The sequence below is a fragment of the Monopterus albus genome, unplaced genomic scaffold (genome assembly GCF_001952655.1).
Source record: "Monopterus albus unplaced genomic scaffold, M_albus_1.0 scaffold4.1, whole genome shotgun sequence".
Classification (NCBI taxonomy): Eukaryota; Metazoa; Chordata; class Actinopteri; order Synbranchiformes; family Synbranchidae; genus Monopterus; species Monopterus albus.
In genome coordinates this window covers 7,738,612-7,755,866 of record NW_018127884.1, presented here as the reverse complement: position 1 = coordinate 7,755,866, position 17,255 = coordinate 7,738,612, and the positions used below count along the sequence as shown (strand labels likewise).

At 38.8% G+C, this 17,255-nt stretch overlaps 2 protein-coding genes across 5 annotated transcripts in view; one reads left to right on the top strand and one right to left on the bottom strand.

Annotated features, from left to right (window-relative positions):
- Positions 1-6,425, top strand: part of dbndd1 (dysbindin domain containing 1) — a 19,164-nt gene extending 12,739 nt beyond the window's left edge. Inside the window, exon 4 of the mRNA XM_020604930.1 lies at positions 4,765-6,425. Coding sequence (XP_020460586.1) covers positions 4,765-4,919 — 155 coding nt within the window. The 3' untranslated portion in view covers positions 4,920-6,425. The remainder of the gene's footprint in view (positions 1-4,764) is intronic.
- A 145-nt stretch (positions 6,426-6,570) lies between these two features.
- Positions 6,571-17,246, bottom strand: LOC109962838 (AFG3-like protein 1). Of its 4 annotated transcripts, none has more exons than XM_020604894.1 (17): positions 15,396-17,246; positions 13,696-13,786; positions 13,520-13,579; positions 13,315-13,430; positions 12,616-12,765; positions 12,448-12,522; positions 12,092-12,216; positions 11,714-11,987; positions 11,462-11,599; positions 11,066-11,219; positions 10,881-10,988; positions 9,462-9,587; positions 9,225-9,335; positions 8,655-8,770; positions 8,300-8,500; positions 7,492-7,686; positions 6,571-7,161 (listed from the first exon to the last, which is right to left on the bottom strand). In XM_020604894.1, exons 1-17 carry the CDS (start codon positions 15,588-15,590, stop codon positions 6,865-6,867), a joined length of 2,532 nt encoding a protein of 843 aa, XP_020460550.1. In that variant the 5' UTR covers positions 15,591-17,246; the 3' UTR covers positions 6,571-6,864. The 4 variants fall into 4 exon arrangements, with proteins under 4 accessions (XP_020460550.1, XP_020460559.1, XP_020460566.1 ...); XM_020604903.1 differs by having other exon boundaries at positions 12,616-12,762; XM_020604910.1 differs by having other exon boundaries at positions 13,696-13,783.
- Positions 17,247-17,255: the final 9 nt, after the last annotated feature.

The following is a 17,255-nucleotide window of genomic DNA, read 5'->3' as shown; positions in this document are numbered from 1 at the left end:
GTTTCAGAAATAGCAATTATATTAAAAGAATGTTTTAGACTACTAAGATAATGGTTTTTTACTCTGAAAGTTTGTGTATAAACTTCTGCTATTAAAGTGAATTAGTGATAATTTGTTTTCAGTCTTGACATTGCTGTTAAACTGCTCATCCGTGTAATACTTGCAGTTATTTTCAGAGTTCTTAAAAAAGTTTTTTTTAAAGGTCAAAATCTTCGTCCAGTTTATGATAATGAATTTCAGTAGTTCCAATTGTGTTCAGTTCCAGATCCAGTCCCTCAAAATCTATTAACTTCTGCAACAAATCACTTGCCTCATTCCGTACATGGGTCATGCTTGTTGTTGTTGTTGGTTCCAATGCTCATCTGCTATCGCAGATATCAATATACCTGCCTGTTTCTTCATACATCTGAGGGTCCAGCGACCCCTTCATACTCTCCTTGTCTTGGCATCCTCGGCGTGCTGGTCATGGGTCCTGGCTCCTGGTTCCGAGGTCTGGTCACTAGATGATCATACCGCAGGAACGCAATGTCTCCCCTCGCCCTGGCCTCCCTTAACTTCGGCATCAACTCCCTTCTTCTCTTCCTCACAAACTCTGTGTAATCTTCATTTATATAAATATTACTGTAGATCCTTTAAGCTTCTTTGCTTCTTGCAATATGTGTGCCTTATCTTTCTCTTTCATCAACTTTACCATCACCGTCCTCTGTTCCTAGATAATTTTTTTGTGTTTTAACAAACTTCTTCAATTCAAATTAGAAAAAAGTGTCATATGCACCTGTAGTGCAGCAGATTGCTGTTCCAAGTGAGCATAGGCTGTTTTCCAATGAGCCCACAGAGGAAGAACAACTGATGCACAAACAATGAGTCTGTCAAAAATATCATCAGCTAATAAAATAACAGTTCTACTTACAGTGCATAGTGTCAACACATACTGTACATGGTGTCAATTTGACAGATGGGAATTAGTGAATGCTACCTTTAGACTGCTGGTGTCAGTGTTTTGATTACCATGGACTGAGTGTGCAAGTAAGTGCATGGAGTTGTGGTACTGTTAGTCATTCTGGATAAACTTGTTGTAGCTGGCAGACTGACAGTGGTGTGTGTGTGAGAGAGAAAGGATTTATCCAAACAGCAACTCACTGCACAAATATCAGCTGTGAGGACCAGCTGTTCAATTTCATCTGGATTCCATAAAAAAAAAAAGTCATTATTTGACCATGTAACGTCACACAAGAAGGGTTTTGTTAGGTTTTAAACAATCCTGCTCATAAACTTAATTGTGACAGTAAGTTGGTTAATTTGCCCAGTACATCATCAAGTAGGGGTGGGTGGGGGGGGGGAAGATGTTACTTGAATTAATTTGTGTCATAGTTTGCATTGCAAATGTGGGTCAAGTAGTATTAAGCTGTGGGAAATTGCTGAGTGTGTGCCAGTGATTGGAGGGCATGTAGGAGTCAAGGGAGATGCTAGAGGAAATACAGAAAGGAGAGGAGGGCAGAGGGGAGAAGTCATTGAGCTCATGCTAAATGTATGTTTAATAATTCACTTTTCCCTGCTAGAAACATGAGCATTCACATGACATTTAAACCATTATCATATTCTGAGTTACAACACCAGCACATTATTTATAAATGTGTGTCTTCTTTATTTGTTTACTCTGCTGTCCTTTATCGTTTTCCCTTTGTCCTTCCATATTCCTTGCTTTCATCTTCAGGTACTGGCATCTTAAAGCCTAATTCAGATTATAATGGAGTGGTAATATGACTTTAAAGGATAATGTCAGTCATTTTCTATAGTAACAGTATTTTCAACATGCCACAAAGCTGACAATGTTTTGCCTCTACTCAGAAATAATGTCTGTCAGTGTCAGTCCTGGATTAGCTCGTTCTTCTGTGTCATATAGACCTCAGTGAAGTTTAAAAACCAATCAGGGAAACACACTGCTACACTTAGTAACATCCTTCCTCATTACAAAACACAACACCCTAACATCACCCCTAGGATTTTTACAGTCGACTTCAGGTGTCGAAGTCGACTGTAAAAAAACCTAGGGGTGAAGTTTGACTTAAGATTTGAAAAGCAAATCAACTCAGCTGTGAAATCTAGCTTCTTCCACCTCAAGTTGTTAAGTAAAGTCAAGTCATTCCTTTCTTTTAATGATTTGGAGATTGCAATCCATGCTTTTATCACCTCCCGCCTTGACTATTGCGATGCTCTATACTATGATGTTCACCAGTCCTCCCTCTCTCATCTTCAGATGGTTCAAAACGCTGCTGCTCATCTTCTGACAAGTACTAGAAAATTTGAGCATATAACCCTGGTTCTGGCTTCTCTCCACTAGCTTCCAGTCCATTTTAGAATTGATTTTAAACTGTTGATTTTTGTTTTTAAGCCTCTTAATGGTTTTGCACCATCTTATCTCACTGAATTAGTGCATTGGCACAAACCTACAAGGTTCTGTCAGATCTTTAAGCCAGTTTCTTTTAGAGGTTCCTATGGCCAGATATAAGCATTGGGGTGACCGTGATTTACTGTTGCAGCCCCTCATCTGTGTGTCTGAGTTATAGTTTTATTTTTGCACTGAGTCTATTTATTTTATTTTAGCTATAGCCTTTGGGGCAACGTTTTTATGTAATGCTGAGTAAAGGCAAATCATTGTTGGTTTTAGTCTCAGTATGGGGACAGTTGAAAATACTGTTAACACAGAAAATGACAGGCCTTATTCTTTAACTGCAATGCAGATTATAACTTATTGTGTTTCTCTCTGGAGGTATTTTTTGTGTTTTGAGCAGATATTTGTGTAATAGAGGTAGCCGGGGATTCCTTTAGTAGAAAATGGGAAACAAAAATAGGAAGCACAATGACGTTTGGAGAAAAAAGAAAAAAGGAAACCAAATTAAATTCATTGTACATTCAGAGTTTACACCACATCATATTTGTATCACTCTGATTCAATCATGTGATGATATTGTTTCATGGCAATCAACAGACAGTTCTGAGACATCAAGCTTGGTGTTGCCCGGGAAGCACAAAGAACAAAAAAGTGCAACCCTAAGTCATAACAAAAACTATGATATTAGATAAACGCAGGCAAAAATACAACGGGCCACGCCCTAATCGCTGGTCTCAAAGCAGGTGCTTCTACACCTGACTGCAGGGATGTCACTGCTTGGGATGTAGCCAGAAGTGAAATGTTGGAAATAACATTTTAGCCCATAATAAAGCAGTGCAGTTTCTGTCTTGTGTCATTCAGTGGATGAAAACGCCACATTTTACAGACACTAAAATGTAATTGAATGTAAAAGGTTCGATTCCATCTAAGATCAAACACTTTTTTTGGGTGTGTCTAGGCTTTTTATTGACATTATACATTATTATCTTTGAAAGATTCATGCCTTACATCACAAACACCAATTGGGCTGTGCTGGGATTAGCATGCATAAATAAAATGTGTTGTTTCTTTCAAATGGGTTGAAAGAGAAGGGCATTGTTATAAACTGCGTGTGTACACGTACATGTGTACATATAAACCTAAATTTGGTGTTTTACAACACTTGCTTTTTTGTGCTTTCACAGGTTCTTTGTAGAAGAGCCTAATGTTTCAGACACATTAAGTTATACAGCAACATACTGACTGAAGACTAATGGCTGTTAGCCAAGAACACAGGAGGGATACTGCACAGTAGCCCAAAGCTTAGGGTATTCCGTTTATGTGACAGCAAGAGTGCAAGACAAAAACAAGAGAAGGGATAATGTGATTATGGGGAGGTTACTGTATGCTTTACTTCTTGGTTCTGCAAAAATTCCTCTTAAGGTTGTTTTTTTTTCTGAATTCATGTCATCTGTCTTTTAATTAGATATCAGGGCAGAAACAGATCAGCATGTGAACAATGCACATAAAGAATGAAAAAAGATAGTGGATGTGCTTTACACAGACATGCATTTATATACAATATGCAAACCTAGAAGACACCCATTTATGTAATTACATAAACACAAGAAGCATTCACCAAAAGGTGTTTGTGACGCTCACTGCAGCAGACTCCATCCTGCTGCTCAGAGTTTTGCCCTTCTCATTAAAATGCTGTGGAGACACTATCAATCTTCTAAGATCAATGTCTTTACTCCCTCCCCCTTTGTTTCTCAGTCTCTAATGTGTGCAATGATATGGATGTGGCTTTGAAGAGATATTTATAAGCTAGGTAGGGAGTATGACGTTCACTTAGGGGACCTAACATTAGACTGATAATAGGCAGTGAAAGGCAGAGTGAGTTGTCAGCTCCCTAACAGTTACTCCTTCTGTTACCTTGTTGTTTTCCTGGTAGGTTGGAGATCACCACCCAGTGGTTTGAAGTAGTAATAGTCACAAAACTGGGGAAAAAAAATCTTGGTATAATCATAAATTAACAACAACCTCTGACCTTTCTAGAAATGGCTGGTACAGTCAGCATGTGTGTGCAGGTATGCTACAGAGACTAAAGACTTTTAAAGGCCAGGAGAAAAGCAATCAGCAACTGCATCTTGCATTGTCTCTGTTGCATTTTGACAGCTGAGCTCAGGAGAGTTTGTAAGTTTGCTTTTAGCAGGTGTAGAGTTATGTGTACTGACAGCAATTAACATTAACTCAGCTGTATCGTCAAGCTCAAGCTGTGTGAAACGTGACAGGTGTGTGCACAGTGATTTTCTTGTCTCTCTTTCCATTTGACATAAAAAAAACAGTGCATTTATGTGTTAGTAACAAGTCATTGTTTGTCTGGTTCTCAGGTCCCCACCAGGCTGTGCCGCCCAGGGGTGGGTACATGCGCTCCCCCTCATGGACCCGCTGCAGTAAAGTCGAGCCGCAGCGAGAAAGAAAACACCACAGCGACTCAGACACTGCAGAGCCCTTAATGAAACTGGAAAGACCGAAGCAGCCGTGAAATCTGACGTAGAACAGCCTGACTGCAGTGAGAAACCCCAGAGCCAGACAGACACAGCCAGAGTGGGTGGGAATAAAGAGGACCAAGAGGCTGCCATCTGCCACCATGCACTCATGAAATGTTTCATGGTGCTGAACAGATGAGTCCAGGTTGAACGCTGGTCACTGTGCTCTGTACTCTAACTAAAGATATTGAGAAGTACAATACACACTTTCTCCTCTCTCCCTCTGCTCAATTTCTCTCTCTCTCTAACTCTCTCATGTACACAAACACAATCATTCTTTTTCATGCAAGAGGTTTTTAATGCACTCTAGGCTGCCAGACGATTTTAAGCTTTGTTTCTGAATGACAGACAGGGTATAAGGCGAACAGAATAACAGCACCTCCACCCTTACTGCCTCTCAGGGTGAAAGGTAGCCTGGACGGTAAGACTGGCAGGAAAAATTGCGTCCATAATTAGACGCCAGATCTTCCATATGAGGTTCAGACACTGTCCTGGTAATTTACATTGAATTATCAGGACATGTTAAAACATAAATCAAATTTATTTGATCAAAAGATCACACCCAAACTGTTTCTTCATATTTTGCCTGAAAATAAGGTCTGTTGGCTGCAAATAAGGTAACTTGAGCAGTGGAAGTGGGTTTTAGTGAGGCCACAATCTATCCATAAGACATTCTCCATTTCAGTGAAGAATGTGTGTTGTGATTTTAAATGCCCAAATAAAAATATTGCACTTCTCTCACTGAATTGTATTTACAATGCCCTCCAGAATTATTGGCATTTGGTGCAGATGATTCAAAAGATAAAGAGACCAAGTAGCAGCTATGTGCAGTACACATTTAATACTTCTGTTCAGAATTTGTTTGGATTTTTTTCTTTATCGTTTTGAAAATTATACCTGCCACAGTCGCTGCTGCTAAGCTAAATAAAGTTGGTAATCCAAAGTTGGAGGTCAAATTCCATTAAAAGACATGCATTCACTGGATGGGTAATACTTGAATCAGTTACAAGTGAAGATACAGCAGATCTATGCCACAGTCAGGTGGAATTGCCAAAATTTCAACAAAGTGCCAACACTTTTGTAATCATATTTCAAAAGATGGAATCTTTCTCATCTTTCAAAGTAAATGTTGTAGCTGAATACTTGATTTATTTATCTCATGTTAAACATATCTATACCTGGAGTGCCAATAATTCTGACTGCTGTGACACAATGAATTAAGGTGATACTGGGATGGTGCAGAATAAATAAAAGTCCTGAAAAGTATGTTGTTGTGTGTTTTATCAGTGGAGTCACATTCTGTTTATATAGCACACTCAATAAACCTGTTATCACATGTGATTTAAGTATTTAGTTAAAATATACAGTTCTGTCCAGTGTTGTAGTGCTTGAGTCCAGGACTGGGACTCGAGCCCAACGAGTCCAGATTTTCAGGACTCAAGACTCGACTCAGACTCGAGCACTGACTGCATTCAGACTCAGAAGTTGGAGGTGGGGACTGACTTTTTTTGTAACAGGCCATAATGATTTGGCATATGATATTAAAACTGTTGACCCGCACCATACTGTGTCCGGTACACTTCTATCAAAGTGTACACTCCGCCTTTCTATAAATGATTTTTATGCATCAAATTGCCAAGTAACATGGTTATTTCCTTAATAACAATTTGTTGATGATTTCAGGAAATTAAGAGCACCTCACAAATAAGCTCTTACTCACTTGTTCTATGGAGACAAACTACAGTAAATGATCTTATATACAGTAGCTGTTTCCTACAGTGCCACACAAACAGTGTGTCTTACACTATTTTACCCATTCACATATTCACACACATGCTCACCAACTTGCTCACCCAGAGCAACTTAGGGCTCAGTGTCTTGCCCAAAGACACTTAGTATTATGGACTGAAGAAGCCAGGGATCAAACCTCCAACCCTACGGTTAGGGGACGACCCACCAGGTGGTGGGATATTCACCAGAGTCCAGTGGAATATTTGCCCTGTGGCTGCAGCTCCACCTACAGGTATATTTGTTTTGTTGATTCTGCTTCTGTTTTTCATCCCCCTTGTTCATTTTCCAGTGCTGCAGGCCTTTAGGTAACGAGGTGTCCTCTTCAAATTCCCCCAGCCCTTCCACAAAGTCTTCATATGATGACTTCTTCTGAAATGGACGAGATCCTAGCAGCTCCATCATGTCAGCCTTGTCTAGAATCTCCTTTTCTAGGAGACGTTTTGCCACCTGCAACACGTGACCAAAAATAATCAAACAAAATTAATTAAGGTTAATTCCATCATTGATAAAAGTGAATGTGGTGTTACTGAAACCAAACTTATGTAAAAGGTCTCCATTTGTACTCAAAACATAAAAAATACTGTGCTGCAGCAATAACAGTAATAGTTACAACTGATAGTAGTATTTTTAATAATGATCATTATATTACAACAACTAGCTGTTGAGGTTGCCCACCTTCCTCTCAAACCACAAAGGATCATACTGTCCAGGGAGCTCAACAGCAGCTTTTCATCTTCACCTCTCTCCAACAATACTTACTGTGAAAATAGATCTCACCTTCTCCACTAGCTCCTTCTTATCAGTGACGAGCTGAAGTGTTCGCTGGAAGGCAGCATCTATGAGCAAGCGGACCTCATGGTCTATAAGCTGGGCCGTGGGTTCACTGTAGGGCTTCTCAATTACTATGTCACCCTGCTTATGGAGGTCAAAGGAAACTGAACCTACTGCCTCATTCATTCCAAACTGCACAACCTAAAATATGAAGAGGAATGAGCTCTGTAAGAGGGAACTGAACATTCAATCTTTAAAAAATTGTACATTTTTTCATTTATAATTGGTCTCTATAAGTAGAATTCCAAAGAGCACTCCTTCACTTCAAACTGACCAACATACATTTCCTGGTCAAAACAGTACATTATTTTTTAACCTTCTAAATGTGTTTAGACCTTTAAGTGAGCACCTACAGAAATAGTCAGAGCTAAAGTTCAAACTTCATGTTGGTAAACGGACAGTTTTTTGCAAGGTGCTACTTGTTGTTTAGGTTCCGAAATAGTGTACACCAACACTAGCTCACATATTTGTTGTGTATATCATTGCTGTCATTCTTAGAAGATCAGGCTGATAAGCCAAGTAATGTTCTCAATGCAATCACTATTACCTCAAACTGTAGTTCTTTATTTCATAGGTCTTAATACATGTAATTACTTCATTATTATACAACTTCTCTTTCAGCCTATAAGTGAGATTCAGTATTGACTTAAAAATACTTCATCTGTAAATGCAGGGCATTTCTTTGAACCCAGAATCACATAGTTTAGAGATTTGTGCATCCATGGGCATGCTTACTGTAAAATGTGGTGATTACCTGTGCATAGGCAGACTGTGTGACTTTCCTGAGGTCATCGTGTGCCTCAGTAGTGATTTGATGAAAGAAAATCTGTTCAGCCACTCGACCCCCCAGCATCATGCACATTCTGTCAAAAAGTTGCTCCTGGGTGAACAGGTACTGTTCATTAGGCAGATACTGCGCATAGGCCAAACCTTTCCCTCTGGGAACAATTGACACCTGAGGGAGTGCATTACAGGCAATCTAATTATCAGCAGAATCATTAGGTGAAATTCTTTTATGACTATAGAAGGTAAAAGAAGAAAAATAATTATGCAACAGCCGTAGAAGAATTCAGATAGTTGCACAGCAGAGTAGGAAATGGCTGGAGTACCCTAAGTAGGGGGTCTGCATGCTCTAGAAACCAGCCGGCAACAGCATGTCCGGCCTCATGATATGCCACAGTAGTCTTCTCTGGAAGCTGCAGTACCAGGGTCCTTTTCTCTACACCTGACAGCAAGGAAAGTGTCTTATCCAACTACAATGCGTGTTTTGTACAAGCAGTAAGTTGTCAGGTTGATGTGTTCTTCAAGTATATAAGCACAGAAACGCCTGTCACTATACAATTCAACAGCACTTCATTATATAATCATATACTGTACGTCAATCAACACCTTTTGGAAACAACTTCCACAAAAACTGAACATTATGACCTTCATGAAGGGAAGATTTATTGCATGACAGCTGTATTCGACTGCATTAGCTTTAGCTTGGTGCACTTAGAAAGCTGACAACTGAATGCATATTAATACACTACATTAACAGCCTGTATGAATATCTCAAATTAAAACACCAAGTCCACATTTAAGCACCAATGTAAAATAGCAATCAATATAAACAGTATATAAATGAACTTCATATTAAAGAAATGTATAGCAAAAGTGCATAAATATGGTCAACGTACCTCCAATAGTTCTCTCCACTGCCTGCTCACAGTGCTTAGCTCTGATATGTCGGTCGAGGTGACGTGCAGCTATTAGTGCAGCCTCATTACACACATTAGCAATGTCAGCCCCTGAGACACACAACAGGACACCTCAATCAGGTTGGACTGTGATGTGATTTTTTAAAAATCTAGAAGACAAGACAAAGACTGAGTTGTGTGCACATAGAAACATGAACACACATCTCTTGGTCTTACCAGTAAAACCTGGGGTTAGTGCAGCTAACTTTCTGGCAAAAGCCTCTACTTCTATGCTAGAGTCCAACTTCAGAGGTCTTAAATGCACCTTAAAGATGGAAGACCTGCCTTTTATGTCTGGTGGGCCTGTAAAAGAGAAAAAACAGTCATCACATGTTAATGTTACTAATGCAGATGAAACATCATTCTTTTTGAAACTGAAAAGCAAGGAAACACAGGTGTAAGAGACATAGCAGCAGCCGACTTTGTCAAGGTGTTTGAAATACTGTATATGATCTGCCTAAGGTTCCTTGTGAACCTCATGACAACGTCACATTTTCAGGTCTTACAGAAGATCATTCAACTGGTCCCGAAAAAAGTTAGCTAAAAATACCCTTTTGCTCATCTGTGTAAATTTAAATCATGATGGTGATCCACCATCGTGATGTAACAAGTTATGAAACTAATTAGTGATCAAACATTAATTAATAACTGTATGTTAAGCAACTATTAAGTAACATTTTTTCATATATAACAACAAAAAGGGTAAGGGAACAAAGAAAGTCAACAACAAAGAAGAGTGGCGTTCCATTGTTCATACTGGCCTCCAGTTATCTAGTCCTTCTACTATAGAAAATCAGCTCTATCTCATTTTGACACTGTTTTCTTTGTCATAGAAAACACCTCCCTCTCCACCACTGTCCAGCACTGCTGGCATAAAGTAAATTAGATTTTAGCAGCCAGAAAAAGAGCAATTTATCCACATTACACACAAGATAAAAGCACACATTATGCAACACACACTCACAAGATAAAAGCAAATCTAATTAGCTTGAAGCTAAATTTTATGGACACCACACACAAAGAGGTCATGTAATCACATATGAACTATAAGGTCAAACTTAGCACCTGATCTGAAGCTGGTAAAAAAAAATGCTAAATAAGGTTCAGCAACCACATTAATGCCACTGAAATGCATTGTCTGTACAGTGCCTGGTGTGCAGTAGACAACTGCTGAGATAGGACAGTAACACAGTATCAATGCAGAACTGTGAAACATCAGAGGAGAAGGTTTGCTTCTAAGTCAAGGAAACTGAGAAGTCCAAAGAAACAAAACCTGATTCAAAGAAAGGGTAGATAGGGACATGTCAGCTTAGTTGTTTGGGATCACCACACTGGCAAGATGCAAGTCAAAGACATACTGTAAGTATTCTTGAAAGATCAAGAGGGCAAATATATCTAGGCAGGGAGACTAACAATGGAAATGGCTGGTATTTATTATTAATAGATTTATAGAATATGCTGAAAACATATTGGATAAAATTAAATGATTCATATACAATCTAAGTATACACAAGTGATACGTCATTACTGAGAACCAGTGAGCAAAAAAGTGGTATAAACTGGCACCTCAAACAGCAACAGACAGCAACAGTTTACCTATGTATATATGTCGATCAAAGCGCCCAGGCCTTATCAGAGCTGGATCCAGGATATCAGCACGATTGGTGCCAGCCAAAACAACCACATCAGTGTTATTGTTGAACCCTGCAAAGAAAAACTTTACACCAGGAATGGGAGGAGGATGTAAACAGTGACAGAGGTAACGTTACCACCTACAGTACCATCCATCTCCACAAGCAGCTGGTTGAGGGTGTTTTCCTGCTCGCTCTGGTCACCAAAGCTCCCTGTGCCTCTCTTCCTGCCCACTGCATCGATCTCATCAATGAATAAGATGCAGGGGGCATTTTTTCGAGCCATAGCAAACATATCCCTTACCTAAGATAGGACAGGGCAAAAAAAAAAACCTGCTGACAAATCTTCAGATTTATAAATCAGAATTTCTTAGTCTAGTAGTTAACGTAATGGTGTTGATACTGAAACAGAGAGGAAGGAAAATGATGGTTGAACTTTAAGCTTCAAGCAATCAAAATATGGTGTTTACAGATGATGTGGCCAAACAGGAGAGTGAACTACATGTGGGATAGTGTATGTGAGTCCTGCTTCAGTCTAGTACCGACCCTTGCAGGTCCCACACCAACAAACATGTCCTGGAACTCTGAGCCGTTGACGGTGATGAAGGGGACATTTGCCTCTCCTGCAGTGGCTTTAGCTAGCAAGGTCTTCCCAGTTCCAGGTGGCCCTGATAACACTGCACCCTGAGAAATGTCACAGTATGTGAAATTAGAATTTTAATGCAGTATAGCACAAAATGACCATAAAATGTATGTGGGGCTTGATAATGATGTATCCATAATGAATATATGACACACCTTTGGGATCCTAGCTCCGAGGTCTTGGTATTGACGTGGGTTCTTCAGAAAGTTGATAAACTCCAAGATTTCCAGTTTGGCTTCCTCACAGCCCGCAACATCCTTGAAACGCAGACTGATGTTGTCTTTAATTATTTTGGCTTTGGACTTACTCATGCTAAAGGGGTTTGCTTGGCCCCTACCTCCACATCTACCTGCCAATGGTCCCTGATGGAAGGCAAACAACAAAAAGCTGACTAGAAGTAAGGCAGGGAGAGCACTAAAAAGGAAGGTCCTATGGAGAAAGAAAGAAAACCTCAATCAGGCCAGGATCCACAAAAAGAAATCCAATATGCAATAAAGCTAAGTTATATTAATACAAAGGTTCTAGTTTCTTACCCGCCACATTCACTTCTGTAAAATACAGGTACTTTATGTGTGGAGCTGAGGCCCAGTTCCTGCTCGGCCATCTCCAGGTTATGTTCAAATGAGTCAACACTGCCAATGTTGAACCACAAATAGCTCTGAAACATACAGTACAGAATCAATGTAAAAATATATAGTAGGATATTTCATTCAGTACTCCAACTGTCTACCAGGGTCCAGAGCTACATATTTTGAGGGAAGCCATAAATCTATGATTTTACTCATGATTACAACTTGGTATCTTTACAATATGTAGCCCACACGTTTGGGACAATGTTCCCAATAAGAAAAGCAAATGGACAATATGACAACATTTTCATGCAACTAACCACATCTGAGATGTTCACTCCGTGGGCAGGAAATACTTTAACATATTGTTTGTTGACAACCTCCAGGTGACCCACCTGTGTAGGCAGCACAAGAACCCATCAAACACAGATCTGGAGATAAGACCACACAAAGAAAGGTATCATTTTTAAAACACTCCTTCTTCTTACCAAGCCTCTTCTCAAGTAGTGATTCACAAAGTCCTTCCAAGAGACCTGGACCCCTGTCCCTCGGAAATAAAAGTATAAAAAAGCTGAGGCCATACCTGCTGCACCGGCAGCAAGATTCTGAATTGCTTTTTGATCCAAGGGAAAATCCTGCTGTTAGATAAAGAAATATCATAAGAGCGAGTCAATGGCGTGATTAGTTGATTATATGAGAGAGTGTGGCATCATGCCAGTGAATAACAAGCCACTCTTCTCACTGGCTGCAACATGATGCCTCTCAGGCATGAGTACCCTTATAACAGCAGTGTGACTACCTAATACAAACAAACATTTTTATTAGAATCCATCAAATTTTGCTACTAAAAGATATGACTAGGGTACATAGTGAATGGGGCATTTAACAGTGCAAAGAGAACTAATGCTATCATCAAGAACTATTAACATCTTATAAGAAAATTACAAACCCGAATGGTTATTTATATGACAAAAGGATACCAAATTATGGAGAATCAAACTTTTAATTTTCAGTAATTAGTAAAATTGGTCAAATCATGCTTAGCTTTTACTAAAAAAAATTGGAGATGCCAGCATTTTAATATACAGTATATCTCACATTATTACTGTTTGTGTAGTGCATTTCAGTAAAATGTATCAACAACCTAAAAAGATGACTGCCCAAGAAATTCTGACCAGGATTCAAACCTGAAAGCGTGTCCACCAGCGTGATTTCTTTTTTCCTCCTGTTTGCCTTTGGTTCCTGTCATCATGTGTGTCCCTCCCTTCCCTTCCAAGAGGATCTTGCTCTCTGGTGGTTTCATCTAAATAGTAGCAGACAACAAATCACACACTGCAGCATGCCTGAGAACAGAGAATGTAAAATGGTACTTCTAATAATGACTTTACTCACTTTCAACTGACTTGTTGACACCAGTGCTTTCTTTATTCTTTGGGTAAAACTTTTCAAAGCCTAACAACAAATGTATGGAACAAAAGAATGAAGTGCAGATGCCTCCCACTGACCTTAGTGTGTGCACTCATTATAGATTATACAGTCAAATAGAATTAGGAGGCACATTTCTTTACCTCTTGGTGGCTTGTTTGCGCTAAGCAATCGAGCGAGTGGGAAACTGTGCTGATATAATCCTCCACATCTCCTTTGCATCAGTGACAGCTTCTGAAATAAAGATACTGTATGATCAATATTAGCAGTGAAAGCAGGGCTGTAACAAGACCCCTGGAAAAGAAATATACAGCAGAGGCATTATATCAACAAGTTACATGTAACAGATGTTATTACTCCTACAAGAAATTGTAAAACAAAATCAAATGTGATCAGTCTCATTCCTATTGTTTCTAGTGCTGACAAGACTCAGTCATGCAGACCAGCTTTCATGTTAATACAGTCATGGCCAAAAATATTGGTAAGGAGCGTCACATGTTTGCAATACAACTCTTTCTGATGAGGTGCCAATAATTTTGTCCAGTCAATTTTTTGAGTTCTGTGCCAAATGTATCCAATTTGGCTTTTTTCTCTTTTTTGTTTTCTTCCAATGCAAACAAATAAATTTGTGATTGGAACAATTTTCTGGGAGAAACGATGCGTTATCTGACAGAAATGCAGGGGTGCCAATATTTTTGGCCATGACTGCATAAGAAATCTGTCCTGCTACATGATTTTTTCCCACACAACCCCAAACAACATTCTTGATTAATGAAATCTGATTATGACCTGCTCACTCTGGACTCTGTCACAGTTAAGTCACTAAAACAGGGCTGCAGATAGCCTGCTTATCCTAAACAGTTGGTAGAATGATCATATGGGTTTCTTTTATGGTATGTGATTGTCACCTGTGCCTATTAAACACAAGAATTTATTCTTAAACACTTTTGGAAGTGACTAAAATAGGCATTTCTAATGCAACTGCAAAATATGTGATTGAGTTATCATTGGAGCACAACCAGTACCATTACTAATACTTGACAATGATAACAGCAAAGCGTTTAATAAACACACAACACAACCAAACATTTTGTTTACATATCTAAATATGCAGCTCTTACACAATAAACTTTATTATCAACTATGCCAGTCACAGTAAATAAAACCAAATGTGTTGTTTCCCTAAATGAACTACAAATGAAAACAAATATTACTTATAAAGTCAAATAAACATAAAAACGCAAAGTCCACCAGAGAGAGAAAGTACAGGGATAGTTTTAAAAGAAAGAAAAACAGGTATATGTCACTCATGTCACACCAACAATATAGTGTATCTCAGAAAGCCTACATTTTAACAATAATATCCATTGTTGAAGTGAAGCATTTTATCTGATAATGATCAGGCAAAACTAGACTGGTTGAACTTTAGGTTTCTCTCGTTTGCTTGTTCTATTTCAACACAATTTCTGTCTCATTTTAAGTATTAAAAATGAAAAATCCAACCTCCAATTCAAAACCTAATAATAACATAATAACGCCGCCTTCAAATAAACATAATTAAATTGAGGAAATCGAAGTATAAACTCAAACGAACATCTCGTGAGAGTATAAACAACTGAGGAATGTAAATAAACAGCACCGCAGTTTGTTTGTTTAGGGTTTTAGAGGTCCGCTGTGTGCACTAGGAACACTTTCCCACGACAGGATCCAGCTCCTGCATCACAGTGTTATCCAACGCATATGTAACCCAAATAGCTGTTGTAAAATTTAAAAAATTCTGCATTCGGGAAGTTTTGAGAAAAGCGTAGCATGCAGTCTATAAGAAAAACTAAATTAACCGTACCATTATAAGTGCATTGCTGCTGCGCAAAGTGGTAAACATTATGGATAAATCCTGGCGGCTCCATGTCCGAAACGTCCGCACCTGGTTTCGAAAGGGTCCGACACCCACAGAGAGGAGACCGAGCACACCCATCCCGTCCCTCACTCGGATTCTCCTCACCCGTGCTACCCGGACTGGACTTCTCTGACCCATCATGAAGTACTTAAGAACAATCACTGGCCGTCTCGCGAGATTTCGGATACAAAGGCTCACAATATATTCTAAATAATTTTGTTACAGCTACTAAAAAAAGAAGGCCGAGTCAGTGAACCTCAATGTGTAACAATTAATAAATATATGGGTCAAAGCTGAACTTGACTTAACACAATACTGCAGACATAGTGTACCTCATTTATTCATGCACTACTCCACGTGACTTTACAACAGGACATGACTTTCAACAACACCACGTATGTCCATTAGTTTGGAGGGAAAAAAACAACACAAAAACAGAAAAACAAAACAAAAAAAAGTACATCATGCTGAAAAATAACACAGCAAAATCTTATTTTAAAACAAATACTTTTCAACATTTACACTTTCACCAAAGGTTTCACCTAACATCTTTGTCATCTCTGGACAAAATGTGCTATTAGCCACTAACATGATGGTAAAGAGTATTAAGACGTTTGGATAACAGCTGTATGTAACGTAACAATCTTAGGCACAATATTCAGGAGTATTCACATTTATGTGCTACACACTGCACTAAACTAGATTAAACACAGCTCAATGAAAATGAAAGCACATTCTTTTTTTACTTAAATGTTTTTACAAATGTACTGTTATTGCATGCTTGGATTAAATATCTGCTCCCAATATATACTAATATTTGAAATTATGGTTTTAATGACTGTAAATACAAAACCTGTCTTGTGTAAATGTAAGAGTTCCCTGGCTCCTGACTATAAAACCCCATCCAACCTCAGTTCCCTCAAGCTGTCTTTTGTTCTGTTTATTCATCCAACATCTGCTACACTCCACATTTCACTCATCCGTCCACACACACACACACACACACACACACACACACACACACACCTTCACTACTATTTTTAGCAGTTAATAGCTATTGTGATTTCATTAAAATAAATAAGCTGTTTATTTGCCTTGAGCCTGCTCCAGAGCAGGGTCCTGATAAAAATGGTACCCCAGTTTTGTTTGATAGATAAAACAAAGAAAAGCTGCATGAGGAGAAGAAAGCTCCAGTGGACTGAGTATGGGTGGGGAATTACAGTCAGGAAGTACAGGGCCCAGGTGCCTCTAACCAAGTTAATTGGCTCTGCACCCTGCTACCTGCTGCAATATGGAAAATAGAGCAGAAAAGGTTAAGAAGCCAGGGGACCATCACACAATTAAAGCCACAGATTTTTTTTCCTGTACCTACAGTAGGGTGACTAATTGACAATTAACTCAAAGCAGGCCTAGAGTGTACAGTAATATAACACTATGCATTTTAGTTGTGCCATTTTCACTTACAGGACTTACAGGAATAAAGTGAAGCTTGAAATTACAGCTCAGTATAAGCTTTTCACTTTAGAGCATAAATAATGAATTTTGTTTATCAGATTAATATAATTTTGTGATTTTTGTCTTTGGAAACTTCAATTTTTTATTTATTTTTTTTGCAAATGACACCCTTAAAATTTAGAATTCAGCAGTGGAGGTTAATGCAGTCAAAGCTAACAATTAATATATGAGTCCTGCATGCATAATCACCTACTGAGAAGGTGACCTTTCTCTACAGGACACTTCTTTTGTACATTTATACAAGCAGACACACACTACTGCAAATCAATCACACAAACCCACATAGACTTT

What these genes read in the sequence shown, in the direction of transcription:
- LOC109962838 (XM_020604894.1), bottom strand. Translation starts at nt 15,590, where the DNA reads ATGATGGGTCAGAGAAGTCCAGTCCGGGTAGCACGGGTGAGGAGAATC. An exon ending in ACTACTTGAGAAGAGGCTTG is followed by an intron (nt 12,523 to 12,615) that starts GTAAGAAGAAGG and finishes CTGCCTACACAG; the next exon opens with GTGGGTCACCTGGAGGTTGT. An exon ending in ACTAACCCCAGGTTTTACTG is followed by an intron (nt 9,336 to 9,461) that starts GTAAGACCAAGA and finishes TGTGTGTCTCAG; the next exon opens with GGGCTGACATTGCTAATGTG.